The sequence below is a fragment of the Mytilus galloprovincialis genome, chromosome 2 (assembly GCF_965363235.1).
Source record: "Mytilus galloprovincialis chromosome 2, xbMytGall1.hap1.1, whole genome shotgun sequence".
NCBI lineage: Eukaryota > Metazoa > Mollusca > Bivalvia > Mytilida > Mytilidae > Mytilus > Mytilus galloprovincialis.
Genome location: NC_134839.1, coordinates 79,231,104 through 79,248,944, shown reverse-complemented (window position 1 = coordinate 79,248,944; position 17,841 = coordinate 79,231,104). Strand labels below are relative to the sequence as shown.

Sequence of the window (17,841 nt, the reverse complement as noted above, 5' to 3'; positions counted from 1 at the left end):
ATTTCTGAACACGACACCTGTTTTGTAGAACATCCTTTATCCGATACGCTAAAAGAACAAAAGTTTGGACACAAAAAAGATTTAAAAGTTTGAGACCAAGAAAATTAAAACAAACTAAAAAAAATCTTCAAAACTCTTACAGATCAAGTTCAGAGCAGTACCTTCTCCTTTCATTTATCAACTATCGTAACAAATTACAGACAATAAATTATTCAAAACAATACTTTCACTTTCAATATATAAACGACGATACATCTGTATGGTTAGAAGATGGATTCACCTTGTTAAAATAGAAAATGATAGACTTATGAAAAAAGGATTCATTATGACTTAAATAACTTGGTTAAGATGAGCTCTGTGATAAAGAACAATGTTTACAAACTGAACATGGTCAGTTGCTATGAAAATTTAAATGTATGCAATATTGAACTATTTAAAAGGAAACTTATGGGATATTGTAAATACAGGCTCTTACCCTTCCGGAGCACCTGAGATCACCCCCAGTGTTTGGCGGGGTTCGTGTTAGTAAGTCTTTAGTTTTCTATGTTGTGTCAAGTGTACTATTATTTGTCTGTTTGTCTTTTTCATTTTTAGCCATGGCGTTGTCAGTTATTTTCAATCTACGAGTTTGAATGTCCCTCTGGTATCTTTCGCCCCTTTAAAGAATCTGTGTCACTCTCCTTGGTCTATGTTTATATTCAACAAAAAGACTAACAAAATACCCTCCAACATTGTAGATGAGAAGATATTTCATGACAAGAATCTCCGGGTTTTTTTATCTTGTGTTGCTGGTCATTTAAAAAGTTTAGTTTCTATCTATCTTCTTTAGTTTTGTCTAAATTGAAGATCTGGTCTTGCTGATAATTTTTGCTTATTCAAATTTCTATCTTGAAGATGTTGTTTAACAGTTTTCAAAACAATAGACATAACTTGCATTTTATCCTTATGTTCTATTTTTAGCTATGTCTGCAATCTTGGTTTACAGCAGGGTCATCGGACACCTTTTTTTTCTATTCTGGATACTTCATTGATGATTGTGGCCAAGTTTGGTTAAATATCGTATTTAGTTTCAGAGGAGAGGATTTTTGTAACAGTTAACGGACGACGACGACTATCTACAGAAGCCAGGTGATGAGAAAAGTTCACTTGGTACGTCGGGCTGGTAAAATCACTAAAGTACCATAATCAAGGACTTACAAATATAATAAAACATTAGTACGGGACTGAACGTTATGTTTGAATCAATAAGAAACAAGAAACAAGAACGAATATTTAAGGCACATTTTCGCTGTGGACCAGTTTGCATTGAAAACGGACGATTTAGAAATGAGGCACTTTTGAAAATTTCTGTACCTAATGCGATGACGAATCAGTCGGAGATCGAAGACACATCATACTATATTTTAAAGCTTATTACAATTTTATATTTACTTTACTTTTTGGATCAATGAACATTGACAAAAATTCTATGAATGATATCATTTGTTAATTGGAGTCCGGAGTGATGAAGTTGAAATAATCCTTTAATTAATTTCACAGACGAAATCACGAGTTGGTTGACCGTGACGGAATACATGTATTTGTTTCACAGACGACCACTGACATCTTCCAATTGTCGTGACCAATGTCCCATTCTCTTTTCCACTGGTATAACCTGCCGTATTGACATACCACCTGTTTTGTACTTGTATAAGCAACGCAACGGGTGCCACATGTGTAGCAGGCTCTGCTTACCCTTCCGGGCACGCACCGGAGATCACCCCGGTCTTCGATGGGGTTCGGGTTACTCAGTCTTTACTATTTCTATGTTGTTTTTGTCTACTGTTGTTTTTCTATTGGTGTTTGTCTTTTTTTAATCCAATTAATATTATATGCGGTTTCAACAAACTCGTTCTTTTTGTATCTTAAAAATTATTACTTTAATGTCAATGCAAAAGAATAAGCACTAAACTCATATATATATGGGACTTAATTATAAAATTCAAAAGATGAGAAATCAATCTCTCAGAAATATGAGGGGCTATGTTTAGTTTACCTGTCTATGCTGGTTTTGTTATTGTATCTAATGCATTGTGTTTCTTACCATTACTTTCAGGTTTAATATTTTTCGTGGGTTCTTCTGGAGATGCACTGCTTTTAACTTTATCTAAGTGTGAATAATATAAAAATATATTTTAGAGATAAAAATCTCACATGATGAAAGCTAGGTAATTTAATTTCTAAGAACAAAACCTATTTCGTGAATAATCTTCATTAGGAACACTAGATAGATATAGGAAGATGTTGTATAAGCCCCAAAAATTACTAGTGTAAAACCATTCAAACGGGAAAACCAACGGTATAATCTATATAAAACGAGAAACGAGAAACACTTATGAACTACTACAGAACGGATTTTCGGACACAAAATGATTTATAATCTTGAGGACCAAGAAAAATCAATGCGACCTAAACAAAGACAATCAACATCGCCACTGGTCACTTTCACAAGTTTGATGCAGCAATCTCTTTTAGGAACAGTTACAAAATAATACGCAAAATTTGAACAATTCAAGTACTGAAAGAATGGTAACCTGGTAGATTGTATGCTGTTGTACTGATAGTCCTTCGGCAGTGATACCGTGCAAGTGGTAGACAACAGAAAGAAGGCCTGATTCAGATTTCCATGAGCTTGACGTGTACTTTATTTTCATCTTTTAAAGACAATGAATTGGAAAATAAGTACTTTAAGATTATAGTACTTTCATTTGCAAGACGGTAATTTGCATTACTGTTATTCAATCGTACGGACATTATAAATCATTTACACAAAATCCACCGAAGAAATATATTTCATTTCTCCTATCTGTAAAGTGTTTGTCTCAAAGATATGTAAGTTGCCAAGTCTTCCAGACGGCATGTATTATTGATGTAGCAGAATCGTACCGAGTGCCAGTGCTTATTAAATAAAACATAAAACCAACTTACGACTAAATTTTATCGTATTACTAAGTCATACTTAACTACCACTTTCTTATAATTTTATTTCCTTAAATAGATCACTCACTGTATCGTGCATGTTGTTTAATCTAAAGGTTTCTGTGTGGTGAATTGTTGGCTATGTCTTTTTATATATTTCTGATATGTTTTTGGGTGTTTTTTTTCTATCTTCGATATATTTCAACCGTCACTAATGTTTATTATGTAGACGAAACGCTCGTCTGGCGTAAAAGAATGCAAGCCTAGTATATCTGATGAGGTTTTCTAGTCATCATTGGTTAAACATTTTGGGATTGAGCGTTCCAGATTAATGTTGACTCGTAAAGCAATGTGGATGTACCCCATAAAAGGGCATTTATAAATTGTTGTTTTAAAATGTTTGAAATTCGATAACTAGTAACATTTTATGTAGTTATTGTCAACTATTTTGTTTTGTTCTAAATTCTTAACATAAATATGCCAATAAATATTAAGTATTCAATATGAGAAATCATCTCTCAGATTTATGAGAGGCTGTGTTTACCGATTTCGATGAGGCCTATGTTAAGATTACCTGACTCCGTTGGTTTCTTATCTATTGTCTTGTGTTTCTTTTCTTTATTTTTTGGTTTTATGTTTTCTTTGGGTTCCTCTGGAGATGCTTTGCTTGTCGGATCATCTAAGTGCGAACAATGAAAATATATGGTTAAGACAAAACTCTTCCGTGCTAACTGGGCCTGCTGAAATAAGAGCATTGGCTAAATCTTGTAGATTGAGTGTTCCAGATGAAGGTTAATTCATTAAAGCAACCCGTACGTACTTTATTTATCACGTGTATTTTTCATATATTTTTTTTTTTAATTTAAATTTCACACTTTATACTTGTATGGTTTTGCAAACTATTTGAACTGATCGAGTGTCACTGATGAGTTTTATATACTAAGTTGAAACACGCGTATGGCGTCAAATTATAAGCCTGGTACCTTCGATAACTATTTTCGCCACTGTTTTTCGTCCCCGAGGGTATCACCAGCCCAGTAGTCAGTACTTCGGTGTTGACATGAATATCAATGATAGGGTCATTTTTATAAATCAACTTTTTTGCAAAAGTATGAATTATAAGAAATTCTATTAAAGAATTTTCTTATCCCAGACATAGATTACTTTTATAGCCGTATTTAGCACAATTTTTTGGAGGTTTTTTTTTATCCTCAATGCTCTTCAACTTTATACTTGTTTGGCTTTCAAACTATTTGATCTGAGCGTCACTGATGAGTCTTATGTAGACGAAACGCACGTCTGGCGTATCAAATTATAAGCCTGGTACCTTTGATAACTATATTTATCATTTTAAGCAGTTTTTGCAAATCCTTTTGTGTGGTATCTTTGAAACATTACAATGCCTTTATATTAGTACAAACGAATTATACTAAATTCTTTTCATATATTTTGCCAGTGAATAACTAATTTTAATATAAGGAATCATCTTTCAAATGTTTTGAGAGATTATGATCAGCGATTATGTTTAGAGGCCTATTTTTAGCTTACCTGACTTCTTAAGTGTTGGTTTCGTATGACTTGTCTTGTGTTTCTTATTTTTACTTTTTGGTTTTATGTTTTCCTTGGGTTCTTCTGGAGATGCTTCGTTTGTCGGATTATCTAATTGCGAACAATAAAAATATATGTTCAAGATAAAAATATTCCTTGCTTACCTGAAAATATAACAATGGCTAAACATTTTGAAGTTCCAGATGAAGGTTATTTCATAAAAGCGTCCCGAACGTACTTCATTTATAAAGTGTTTTTCTACATCTTTTGATTAAAATTTCAAGTAACCTGTTATGCAGTTTTTGCAAACCCTTTTGTTTGGTCTCTGAAAAATTTAATGCCTAAATATCAGTACAATGGAATAAGTACTAAATTCATTGTATAGATTTGCCAGTAAATAATAAATAATCAATATAAGAATTCAACTCTCATATACATTATAGGCTATGTTAAGTGATATTTAGGGGCATTTGTTTAGCTTACCTGACTTCTTAAGTTTTGGTCTCTTATGAATTGTTTTGTGTTTCTTTTCATTACTTTTTGCTTTTATGTCTTCCTTGGGTTCTTCTGGAGATGCTTTGCTTGTCGGATTATCTAAGTGCGAACAATAGACATTTATGTTTACAGATAAAAGTATTCATTGCTAACATGCTGAAAAATACATTTGAAAATATAACTGTCTCGAGTGGATAAATATACTCTCGATACAGTGGTAGGAACTATATGTATACATCGCGGTGTTAATGATGATGTAAACAATATGTAAGAGTTCTTACAATGTAAACAATGTTGACACGGTATTGTGTTAACATTGTAAATATCGAGATGTCGACAATATTATTTATACAGTGTGTACTGGACATAGATGAAAAATCGTGTACAAAAAATAAAAAAAAAAAAAAAAATAGATACATAACAAGTGAGTAATTCCGTATTTCTGTTATTCTCTAAAAACAATAGTTGGGAGTCACAATTTAGTTGGGTTTTTTTGGGTGCCGATTTGAATATTTTCAAAATTGTTTTTTTCACTTATTTATATATCACCTGGTTCAACTGCTCTAGGATTAATCCTGTGGTGATAATGACTTGAAATCTTTATAGGATTGTTAAAAGTTTCTTTATGCAGACATGGTTCCTCTTCTTTAGTAGACGTCGTTTCAACATGCTTATCTGAAGAAAAAAAAATAGATCATAAGTGACATGTTAACCTGATAACAAAAAAATCGACCGATTTATAATGGCATATAGATGTAAAGCCTTTCATTGTAAGTTGAACCACATTGACCCATTGTTAGAATCAATTTACAACAATAAGAATAAAGGTAATATAGATAGTTTGCCGTATTTGAAAATTAGAATTCAATTTAATATAACTAATACAGAATCAATCAAACTCCTTAGTTAAATAAATCAAAACAAGTAAAGCTTATGGTATACAATTGAATCGATTTATGCACATTGAAGAACACCTATGGTCCTACCTCCTGTCGATCTTATTGATATATATTTTTGGCATTGTACAAGGTCAAGTTTTTCCAGGCATATTTACAATAAATCTGTTTGTATGTCTGGGAGAACAGGACTTATTCATTTATTATTATTGGCTTTGAACTGGTTTTCAGTAAATTAAAGATCTCTTAGATCGGTTCTTCGTGTCTTTTGTTTTAATGTTAGTTGTTTAAGTGCTTTATGCCGATCTCAAGCATTTTGTTGGCATTTATTTTGTACAGTGTGTTATTATATAATTGTGCTGTTACACCATTGGTTGGGCGCTCACACACAAACATGTCAAATACGACACCTTCTATATTGGTTGTCGATGATATTTTCGATTTTATGATATCACTTTTTTGTTCCGTTAGGGTCTAGCTAGCTTATATAGCCGACTTTACGGCATGGGCTTTGTTCATTGATAGAGGATGTACGATGACCATTTAATGTCATTTGAACTTGGATGGTTGCCTCATTGATAGTCAATCCATTGAACTTCATTACCAAATGCTTCAAATTATGCATATCAGATTTTCAGATGCTAGTAAGTATAGTTTAACGAGCGAAAGTATAACGCTAAATTATACCAAAATCTGTGGCAAAGCCAATTAGTTAAAAGTATACATATATATATATATGCGTTTAGTTTAAATATACTTTTTCACTTTTTTAGTCTTTTGGAAAATTTTGTTTGTGCTGTTTTTAGACCCTTCTACAACGAAATTTGTTTTTCATGCACACGTATAAAAATTGCGGTTTTTATCCATCGCAATCATAGGTTTGAACGTAGTTTTCAATTTAGACTCGTTTATATTTTTTCGTTTGGGCTTGTATCATATTTTCCCTCCGGTTTATATGATCCGTTCATCCAACATTGACTCTTAAAATTCAAGAGTCTATCTAAAAATGAGGGTACTTTTTATATGGCCTTCCAAATAACGTTTCGATCGATCCCTAATATCACTGAAGAGACATTTATTGTCGAAATCCGGCTCTGGTGTACTAAAAAAATATTGACACCATATGTTTGTGGCATAACATCGTGGCCACAAGTTAATTTTTTTCTGTTTAGTATTAAATTTATATTCAGATCCATTTTGTTACATCTTGTGATCAATTTTATTTGGCAATCGCCAATGGCAGTCAGCAGGGTTAAAGAACATCAGTTGTTCGACCTGTTAGTCAAATGCGTTTTGTTTAGATATACTTTTTCACTGTTTTGGTCTTTTGGAAAATGTTTTTGTGCTGTTTTTAGACCCTTCTACAACGAAATTTGTTTTACATGCACACGTATAAAAATTGCAGTTTTTATCCAACGCAATCATAGGTTTGAACGTGGTTTTCAATTTAGACTCGTTTATATTTTTTCGTTTGGGCTTGTATCATATTTTCCCTCCGGTTTATATGATCCGTTCATCCTACATTGACTTTTAAAATCCAAGAGTCTATCTAAAAATGAGGGTACTTTTTATAGGGCCTTTCAAATACCGTTTCGATCCCTAACATCACTGAAGAGACATTTATTGTCGAAATCCGGATCTGGTGTACTAAAAAAATGTTGACACCGTATGTTTGTGGCATAACATCGTGGCCACAAGTTAATTTTTTTCTGTTTAGTATTAAATTTATATTAAAATCCATTTTGTTACATCTTGTGATCAATTTTATTTGGCAATCGCCAATGGCAGTCAGCAGGGTTAAAGAACATCAGTTGTTCGACCTGTTAGTCAAATGCGTTTTGTTTGAATATACTTTTTCACTTTTTTGGTCTTTTAGAAAATGTTTTTGTGCTGTTTTTAGACCCTTCTACAACGAAATTTGTTTTACATGCACACGTATAAAAATTGCGGTTTTTATCCAACGCAATCATAGGTTTGAACGTAATTTTCAATTTAGACTCGTTTATATTTTTTCGTTTGGGCTTGTATCGTATTTTCCCTCCGGTTTATATGATCCGTTCATCCTATATTGACTCTTGAAAATTCAAGAGTCTATCTAAAAATGAGGGTACTTTTTATAGGGCCTTCCAAATACCGTTTCGATCCCTAACATCACTGAAGAGACATTTATTGTCGAAATCCGGATCTGGTGTACTACAAAAATGTTGACACCATATGTTTGTGGCATTACATCGTGGCCACAAGTTAAATTTGTTTTCTGTTTAGTATTAAATTTATATTAAGGTCCATTTTGTTACATCTTGTGATCAATTTTATTTGGCAATCGCCAATTGCAGTCAGCAGGGTTAAAGAACATCAGTTGTTCGACCTGTTAGTCAAATGCGTTTTGTTTGAATATATACTTTTTCACTTTTTTGGTCTTTTGGAAAATGTTGTTTGTGCTGTTTTTAGACCCTTTTACAACGAAATTTGTTTTACATGCACACGTATAAAAATTGCAGTTTTTATCCAACCCAATCATAGGTTTGAACGTAGTTTTCAATTTAGACTCGTTTATATTTTTTCGTTTGGGCTTGTATCATATTTTCCCTCCGGTTTATATGATCCGTTCATCCTATATTGACTCTTAAAATTCAAGAGTCTATCTAAAAATTAGGGTACTTTTTCTAAAAATGAGGGTACTTTTTATATGGCCTTACAAATACCGTTTCGATCCCTAACATCACTGAAGAGACATTTATTGTCGAAATCCGGATCTGGTGTACTAAAAAATATTGACACCATATGTTTGTGGTATTACATCGTGGCCACAAGTTAAAAAAATTTTCTGTTTAGTATTAAATTTATATAAAATCCATTTTGTTACATCTTGTGATCAATTTTATTTGGCAATCGCCAATGGCAGTCAGCAGGGTTAAAGAACATCAGTTGTTCGACCTGTTAGTCAAATGCGTTTTGTTTGAATATACTTTTTCACTTTTTTGGTCTTTTGGAAAATGTTGTTTGTGCTGTTTTTAGACCCTTTTACAACGAAATTTGTTTTACATGCACACGTATAAAAATTGCAGTTTTTATCCAACGCAATCACAGGTTTGAACGTAGTTTTCAATTTAGACTCGTTTATATTTTTTCGTTTGGGCTTGTATCATATTTTCCCTCCGGTTTATATGATCCGTTCATCCTATATTGACTCTTAAAATTCAAGAGTCTATCTAAAAATTAGGGTACTTTTTCTAAAAATGAGGGTACTTTTTATATGGCCTTACAAATACCGTTTCGATCCCTAACATCACTGAAGAGACATTTATTGTCGAAATCCGGATCTGGTGTACTAAAAAAATATTGACACCATATGTTTGTGGCATAACATCGTGGCCACCGGTTAAATTTATTTTCTGCTTAGTATTAAATTTATATTAAGATCCATTTTGTTACATCTTGTGATCAATTTTATTTGGCAATCGCCAATGGCAGTCAGCGGGGTTAAAGAAAATCAGTTGTTCGACCTGTTAGTTAAATGCGTTTTGTTTAAATATACTTTTTCACTTTTTTGGTCTTTTGGAAAATGTTGTTTGTGCTGTTTTTAGACCCTTCTACAACGATATATGTTATATTGTTCTTAATGCCACTACTCCTTTATATATCTTATATTGCTCGATTGTATTTGATGTACATATATATGCAATGTGTGGTGTTAGGCTGTTAGCCCTGAATATTAAATTCTTGGCTAAATCCGAGGGAGACTCTCAATCTTAAAGTTGACACATGCACATACTTAGACATAAAATATATAACAAAATATATTAATGTGACAACATGGCGAGTACATGTACATTGATTCGAATCACACAGAAGAAAGACACTTTGTATTACATTGCTGGACTTTTGAAACGAAGTATATACTTTCAATATTTATAGAAAGTATATATAAACCCACGATGGGAAATTTCAAAAAACGGAGAAAAATAATACACCGACATATCTAGAAACATTTAAAACTCATACTTTTAGCAGATTGTTCATTAAAACTGAATATAAAAAAAAGTTACCTTTCTGTTCATTGAGTTGCATCTGAAAAAGATAGAACACCGTTTTAGTTTTATCAAATATTGAATCGAATTGTGAATGAAAATAACATTTACATTGACCTTATATATTCAGTACAAATTTAAAGACACTGCATGTCTTCTATCACTTAATGAAGTTTTTCATATAACAACCGTGAAACGCGAGTGTAAAGAAAATTAGGACGGCATTAATTTAATTTGAAAACAAGATACAAAAATCAGATAAAGATTTGCACAAAAGGCTTACTTCGGTTTTTGTATCTGACTGCCTAACTTTCATACCGATATCCATCCAGCATTTAAAAATAACGTTGACATGTTGTATATTGCATCATTGGTCTAAACTCAGTTTTTGTTAAACCAAACGTTTTACTACCTGATTTATTCCCACCTACATCTTGTTACCATTTAATCAAGAATGCAAAACTCTATGCAATAATATAAAAGATTCAAACTATTGAACTTAGTACCGATTTTTGGCAGGCTCCGATAAGGACAGTTTTTAGCTTCCTGTGTTGAGTTTTGTGTGCTGTTGTTCTTCTTTAATCCCCTTAACCATATACATGATAGTGTCTTTCTTCGTCCAATAATTTGTATCATTTTCTTACAAGCTGCTTACTTTTTGTGTTAATTATGGTTGGAAGCAAGCCTCGAAAAGATAGACACATTGTGTGGATTAAACACAAAAAAGACCATCGGGCGTTGTGTAGATAATAAGTTAATTACAACTCCGTATGATAGTTATAACACATTCAGAGCCAGCATTTATTGACAATTATGATTTCATTTTTCATTGCGTGTTTAATATTATTGTGCGTTAAAAATCTATTATCAGACAAAAATCAAATCACTAATCGAAGTGTATGACGTTGATTGTCGGATATTACTTCAGATACATAATTTTAGACAAAAGAAAACACTATCGATTTGAAGCAGTCCAGGGAAAAAGTTTGTGCGGATAAAGATTCCGTGCAGGTTTTTTATTTTTGTTTTGCTTCCTTCCTTTCTTTTCCGATCCATTGGACATAATCATAATGGTTAATTACATACTAACTACATATAAATCATTCATTCGTATCATGTTATTACTACTTTGAATGCATATTCTTTTTATTTCTTGACAATTCAAAGCTTTGACTATCTTTTCTCACCAGAACATATGTAAGACAGTAAGGTTAAAAAAATAGATAAATACATTAAAAGTCATAATGCTAAAGGCAGAAAGCGCCTCGAACGCGTGAATTTAATAACTTAGTATAACACTGGGGACATATTTCTGCTCCCAGGTGGACTATTAGTCCCCGGGGTTATCGTCAGCTCAGTTAACTCAGTTCTTCGATACAAATCTTCCTAAAATTATTCGTTTATTAAAATATATATGTAAAGAAACTAAGGTTTCAACTCCCTCAGGCGAAGTTTATTTTGCTATTTTTAAGGTCTTTTTTGTCATATATATACATGTGCATGTAGCTCTTTAACGACATCCTTGGCTTTCGAATTTATGACTTTGAGCGTTCCTGATGAAGGTTAATCCAGAGAAACGCTTCGGATTCATGAAATTAATGACGTATTGATTTTCATTTTTTACACTCAAATAAGTTTAAATAATAAATAGGTTGCACTTTGTAAATACAGTTGTTTCTCAAACCACGCCTCTTTTCGGGAGATATAGAATATTCATAGATAAACATTTGTTTTTACGTACTGGTTCCCAGTTATGATTTCTACATTTCATCTCATAGAGACATAACTTTGGAATGGCATATGAAATTATAAGACTAGTACCTTTGATAACTATATCTACCAGTTGTGGTAATCCTATGTACAGTCAAGGAAGGGGTAGTTAAGTTAAAACCCTATGAAGTTCGGGCATATAAACGTTGAAAATATGCCGCATTTTTTTTTTTTTTTTAGTCTTTTTGACCAAAATAAAAATAGTAGTGCATATGAAATTTCCTTGTATTTTTTTCAAAATTTCATAGTAAAAGTAGTACAGTTTTAGCCGTAAAAGGAGTTCCTATGGGAAAATGCATTGTCGATATTATCAGAAATGGAACCTGTAATCTAATTTGAACGGTAATGTTTCTGCTTATAGCGACTATAACTATATTGCTAAAATTGAATATAAAGTAAGACAGCATGTAAATTCGTTACCTTCCAATGATTTGTTCGGTATCGTGAAAAATGATAGTGTAAATTGTGGAAATCGCCAGATCAAGTTAATTTAACATAGTTTTTAATGAATGATAAATTCAGCATGTCTGTTAAAATATATCTTAAACATGAGAATGTACATGCACTATTTACTTACCAAATTGAGGGGGTTTCCAGATTTTGCATTTTGAGTGTTTGCAACATTTTCGGGAAAGTAACTTGTTGCTTCTGAGCTAACCGTTCTTGTTGACTGTATAATTGCTAACACTAATACTAGTCCACTACAAATCGCTGAAATCATACAAAGTTGAGACATTTTATATAAAATATTGTTATAATACTCAAGTCAATATATAAAATAACTGCATATGACAAGCAATTTAGAAAAGTACAGAAGAGAACAAAAATTATGATCGCAACTAACAGTATCTATAACACAAGGACGATAAATTATCATCTAGTTATTTCCAAGAGGAAGCGTCATGAAAATTCTCTTCGCTTCTAGGAAGAATATAATAAACAAGAATGTGTCCATAGTACACGGATGCCCAACTCGCACTATCACTTTCTAAGTGAAATTGGGAACAAAAATCTAATGTAGCATTGAAATTAGTAATATCATGTCATAGGGAACACGTGTACTAAGTTTCAAGTTGTTTGAACTTCAACTTCATCAAAAACTACCTTGACTAAAAACTTTAACCTGAAGTGGGACAGACGGACGAACATACGAAAGCGGTCACGATGCAGGCGGTGTTGCCACGATATCAGAGACGCAAAGTCAACGATCTTTTTTACGAGGGCGTTGGATCGTTACTAGTACCGATACCTGTACAATTTTCAGGTAATCAAAACGACAACTAGCGGCTAAAATACGGTTTCAGCATTATTCATCCAAACTAAACTCACATCAAGACAGATAGTTTCCAAGTTAGCACTTTAAACACGTGATGTACTATTCTTGGAAACGAAACCTAGATTTTTGTTTTGCCTTTAATATTTCTTGATAATACACTTTACTTGTATGGAGACCTTTCTGAGGATGTCCCCTTATTTTTTTTTCTCTCGTTGGGACATTTTATTCCAAATTGCTGGGTTTTTTTTTAATTCTCTACCGTACAAATCTCCCACCTCCTTTATTCATCCTATAATCAGTATAATGTATTCAAAGAATTTAGTTTTACCTAGATCCACAAAATCTAACAAACCAAAAAAAAATGTGATTAAATCTATACTGATTCTTTCAATGAAATATTACTGGATCAGTCGTAGTGTTTCAGATTAATCTGCCCTAGTTCAATACAATTTAAACCATATATTATATACAAGTAATTATAGACTTGTAAGTATTCTGCCAATCAAAGCAAGTTTAGATCAATGAACACATTGTTTATTTTAAAATCAGTTTTCGAAGCAGACTATGGCTGTCAAGATAGAAAAACAGATTTTGACCGAAATAAGTATATTGCTGCTGTATTAATGGACCTGTCCAAACAAGGCATTTGACTTCCTGTCGCACGATCTCCTGTGTTTACTGAAACTTGAAGTACGTTGAGTTTTAAAATCTGCTTCATCATTTCAAGAAAGTTATTTGTGAATAATAAATGTCTTCAGCATTGTAACAAGTAAAATATTCCCTCAATGATCAATTCTGCAGTACAGCCTGTTCTTTTAAACATATTTTTGAACGACATTTATTTCAAACGAACACATTTTTCCATCCTGGTATGTATCTATGATGAGTTTATAATACACTTAGTAGCTTAAAACAACAACATGTAGTAAGAACAAGTGTGGAAAAATCTATGGAAAAAAATATTAATTTTAATCTTGGTGGGAACAAAATATAATGTGAAAAAGAAGATGAATTCTGTATTGTAACTTTAGATTTTTAATTTAAATGCAGTAATGCTTTATAATATGTTCAATACTTAAATTAGTATACTTTTACTACTGTGTTAACTTTTGGCGTTTATAGACCGATTAGTACAATGCTGCATGCAGCTAGAATATCTATAGCGCTTTTGAATGATGATACTGCTGAGACTACATTTTTAATTACTGTAGTTTTATTCATTTTCTGTGTTTGGTCTAAATGCAAGAATGCCTTTCGTGTATTTACTAGTATATAGTATTTGCATGTCTTACGTATTCTTCTAGATTGTAAAACCTTTTTTTAAAGATCTTATGTTTTGTGTGCTAAAATGTATCGACTCTATATAGAGATGTTATCATGTATTGTATTGGTTCTATATTGTGCACTTCAATCAATATCCCGACTTTTTCATTATAAGCAAACATGGCAAACAGTAACAAGTATTAATCAAGAACAAGTCCCGCATTGACTACTGTATTATGCGTATTTGATTTCATTCTTTGTGTGTGGTTTATATATTTTTTTTAATTTTGTGGATCTTGCAGACTGATCTTTTCAGGCATATCGTCTTGGTACCTGTTTTGACGCGGACCAGAAATGACGCACCAATTTAGTTTTGGGTTTTATATTTCTAAACAAAAGCTGTGACGTCATCGATAATTACTATTCATAACATGATGGTGAAGGTCATATGACTACAACATAGACGCCTCAAACTCTGTCCAGAAATGTTATTATTGCTTGAATTAGTAAAGATAATGCAATTTCCGCCATTTTATTAAGGTCAAAAACAGTCTACCCTTCCCAGAATGATTATCAGTCCTAAATCCACTTTGGCCGGCAAAAGTATGTAAGCACATGCTGCCCCAGTTTGTGTTTTTCAAATCATATGACTGTCATGTGACATGGTTTTACATTTAAGCGGGAATCACTGTAGAACAAATGATCGTCGCTTATATAATTTTCTATTGTTTATCGATTTTTTTCATTCATTGTACGAAGTATACATTGATAAATGTTTTAATGTCAATGTTGTTTTATGAATGCAATTATTTCTTATTTTCAAGTATATGGAATATATATGTCACTTTGATAAATTTTGAACAATTTTATATAAAATTTGAAATAAAATATAGGTTACATTTAAATTAAAGAAAAAAATTGTGTTGCTATCAACATGATCATAAAAGTGACTGTAAATGTCAAAATTTGTTATTAAAATTAAATTTGTTGAATAGTGTTAACTTTAAATTATCCGGATTGAAGCAATTTTTCGAACATCACGTACACTGCAAGTGGTTTTTACTGGTTTGTTTATAGTGCGTCATTACTGGTACCCATCATAAGTTGACAGTCCGTTTGTAATGTTAGCAAACATGATTTTTATTGCTTTTACTGTTTCAAAAATCAACTGTTTAATGATTGAAATACATTAACAAGTCATCAATCTTTCATTCTGTTCCGTGTTTCTTTTTCTTTTAAATGGTAGATTAAATGCAGAGACAAACACAACGTTAGGTGCGTCATTACTGGTTCCTCGGGGATATGGCTATAGTTTAGATGCAATTAGTCCAAATATTTATGACGTCTGGCAAGGCTTTTTAAATTTTAAATTTTAAAATTTGACACTACTCTCCCGTCTGCACATTGTTGATCATTGTTATTCACGATAAAAGATATTTGTTAAGGCTCTGTGTTAGAACTACAGATAATAATTGACTTATAATGTTGACCTCTTCATCCAGAAATGGTCTTGAAAGTGTACGTATTAAAGTTGCACTTGTAACTGTAAGAAATGCGTCAAGAAGGTGGAAGCAAAATACGAAGAAAACAATAACCTTAAGTTACAAATCACAAGCCTTTATCTTTTGAATAATCTATTACCATACCTACCTTTCCACCTTGAATTCATATTTTTCCTACATTCGCCTGCTTATTATGATAATTATCAATAAGGTCAGAAAAACACCGTCTGCAGAGCCGTTTTTATAAAGGGAAACAACTTGTACAAACGTTTAAAAAAATCTTTGCCGGAAAAGTATGTATTTCCGGAAACTTATTTCAATAATCGAATGAAAGAATAGTTCATGAAAGTGGTAAATAATTTTTAAAAAATGGAGAGTTTCTACAATTTAAAAAAGTAAACATAACTCGTAGCAAACAACGGCAAAGATTTTTTTAAACGTTTGTACAAGTTAGATCCAAAGGGGAGGGTAGTTGTGGGAGTTGAGACCCATTTTTTTGGACGATCATAGCATTTTGTCCCCCCCCCCCCACCCCTTTTCCATGTTGTTTCATGTAAAGCAGTGTGCTTCAAATATTCAGCGCGTTACGACATGTAAAATCAGTCCTTTTCAATCTAAAGTTTTGGTATGTTTTTACATTTTTATCATATACCTTAATTGGAAATAAAATGTATCTTATCTTATCTCTTATCTTATACTGTATATATTTCCAGAAATAAGGACGAGGAATAATTAAATTGAATTTTAGTAAATAAAGTAATCATATTATTTTTCATATTGTTGTTTTGGTACAGTACATATTATCATTTAAAAAGGAACAATGATATTGCTTGAAGTAACCGAGATAAGATAACTATGTACATGTTTGCTATTCGAATGACGAAAGGGATGTAATCATGCTCGATTGGAAAATTTAAACTTCAGTTATGGTGGTTAATTTTTCAAATATAATACTAAGTCTTGTACTTAATATGCAACAATACAATTGCACCAATGTGGCTTGCTCTCTCAAAACATTTTGGCAAACTTGATCATTTAAGGCATGAAAACAAATATATTTGTTGTAGTCATCCATCATTCAGTTAACAAGTGTAAATTAAGCAAACATCTCATTCAAATAAAAACTATCTTTTATTTATGTCATAGTTTTATAGTTGCATGACAATTATCACTTATAAACCGTGCATATAAGACCGTGAATAACAGCTATAGTGAAACAACATTTAATAGTTTTACATGTTCAACCATTGATACGGTGCTTTTTGTCCGCAATTCGCTTTTTGTCCGCTTTTGCTTTTTGTCCGATAATTTTGCTTTTTGTCCGAAACTTTTGCTTTTTGTCCGTTGCTTTTTGTCCGTTTTGCCTTTTGTCCGATTATTTTGCTTTTTGTCCGAAACTTTTGCTTTTTGTCCGTTGCTTTTTGTCCGTTTTGCCTTTTGTCCGATTATTTTGCTTTTTGTCCGAAACTTTTGCTTTTTGTCCGTTGCTTTTTGTCCGTTTTGCTTTTTGTCCGATAATTTTGCTTTATGTCCGATATAAAATGTGTATATTTTTGGCAGGTTTCATTTTGAACTTCAAAATACCATGTCCTTTTAGGAGTTAAATACAGACCATACTCACATTATAAATGATTTGTACATGAAATTTCATGTCTTTTACAATATATCGCATTACCTCTAAAATGGCTCGAAGCACTAATATCCTAGACCCGTAGGTGTTGGTCAACAGAGGGCAAGGAGAATACTCTTGTATATCCCTAAGTCTAAAAAACAACTATTGAAAGCTGGCTAAACTAAGACATACTCCAGGTAGGCCATTATACCAGAAGAAGAGGTAGTCAAACCCTTATAAATGGCTTATAGCACTTATGTCCTGGATCTACACGAGTTTATCAGCAACGAATTAAAAGGGGCATGAGTTTCGCCGGTATATCACGAAGTAAAAATAAACCTCATTATTGCCAGCTCTTCAAACTAAGAGATTCTCCACGTTGGCCATTATACCAGAGGTATAGGTAGGCAGTGTCTCTTAAATGGTCCATGGGCCATGGCACTTATGTCCTCGACCCGTACGAGTTGGTCAGAAGAGGGTAAGGGGAATA

The 17,841-nt window shown here is 32.4% G+C and overlaps 1 protein-coding gene across 5 annotated transcripts in view; it reads right to left on the bottom strand.

Annotated features, from left to right (window-relative positions):
• LOC143064494 (uncharacterized) overlaps positions 1-16,025 on the bottom strand; it is a 54,904-nt gene extending 38,879 nt beyond the window's left edge. For all 5 annotated transcript variants that reach the window (XM_076237351.1, XM_076237354.1, XM_076237353.1 and 2 more), the window contains exons 1-8: positions 15,888-16,025; positions 12,276-12,409; positions 9,947-9,968; positions 5,551-5,676; positions 4,990-5,100; positions 4,507-4,617; positions 3,533-3,637; positions 2,084-2,146 (exon numbers count right to left, since the gene is read on the bottom strand). In XM_076237351.1, the coding sequence (XP_076093466.1) occupies positions 2,084-2,146; positions 3,533-3,637; positions 4,507-4,617; positions 4,990-5,100; positions 5,551-5,676; positions 9,947-9,968; positions 12,276-12,409; positions 15,888-15,906 (691 nt within the window). In that variant the 5' untranslated portion in view covers positions 15,907-16,025. The remainder of the gene's footprint in view (positions 1-2,083; positions 2,147-3,532; positions 3,638-4,506; positions 4,618-4,989; positions 5,101-5,550; positions 5,677-9,946; positions 9,969-12,275; positions 12,410-15,887) is intronic.
• Between the last annotated feature and the right edge of the window lie 1,816 nt (positions 16,026-17,841).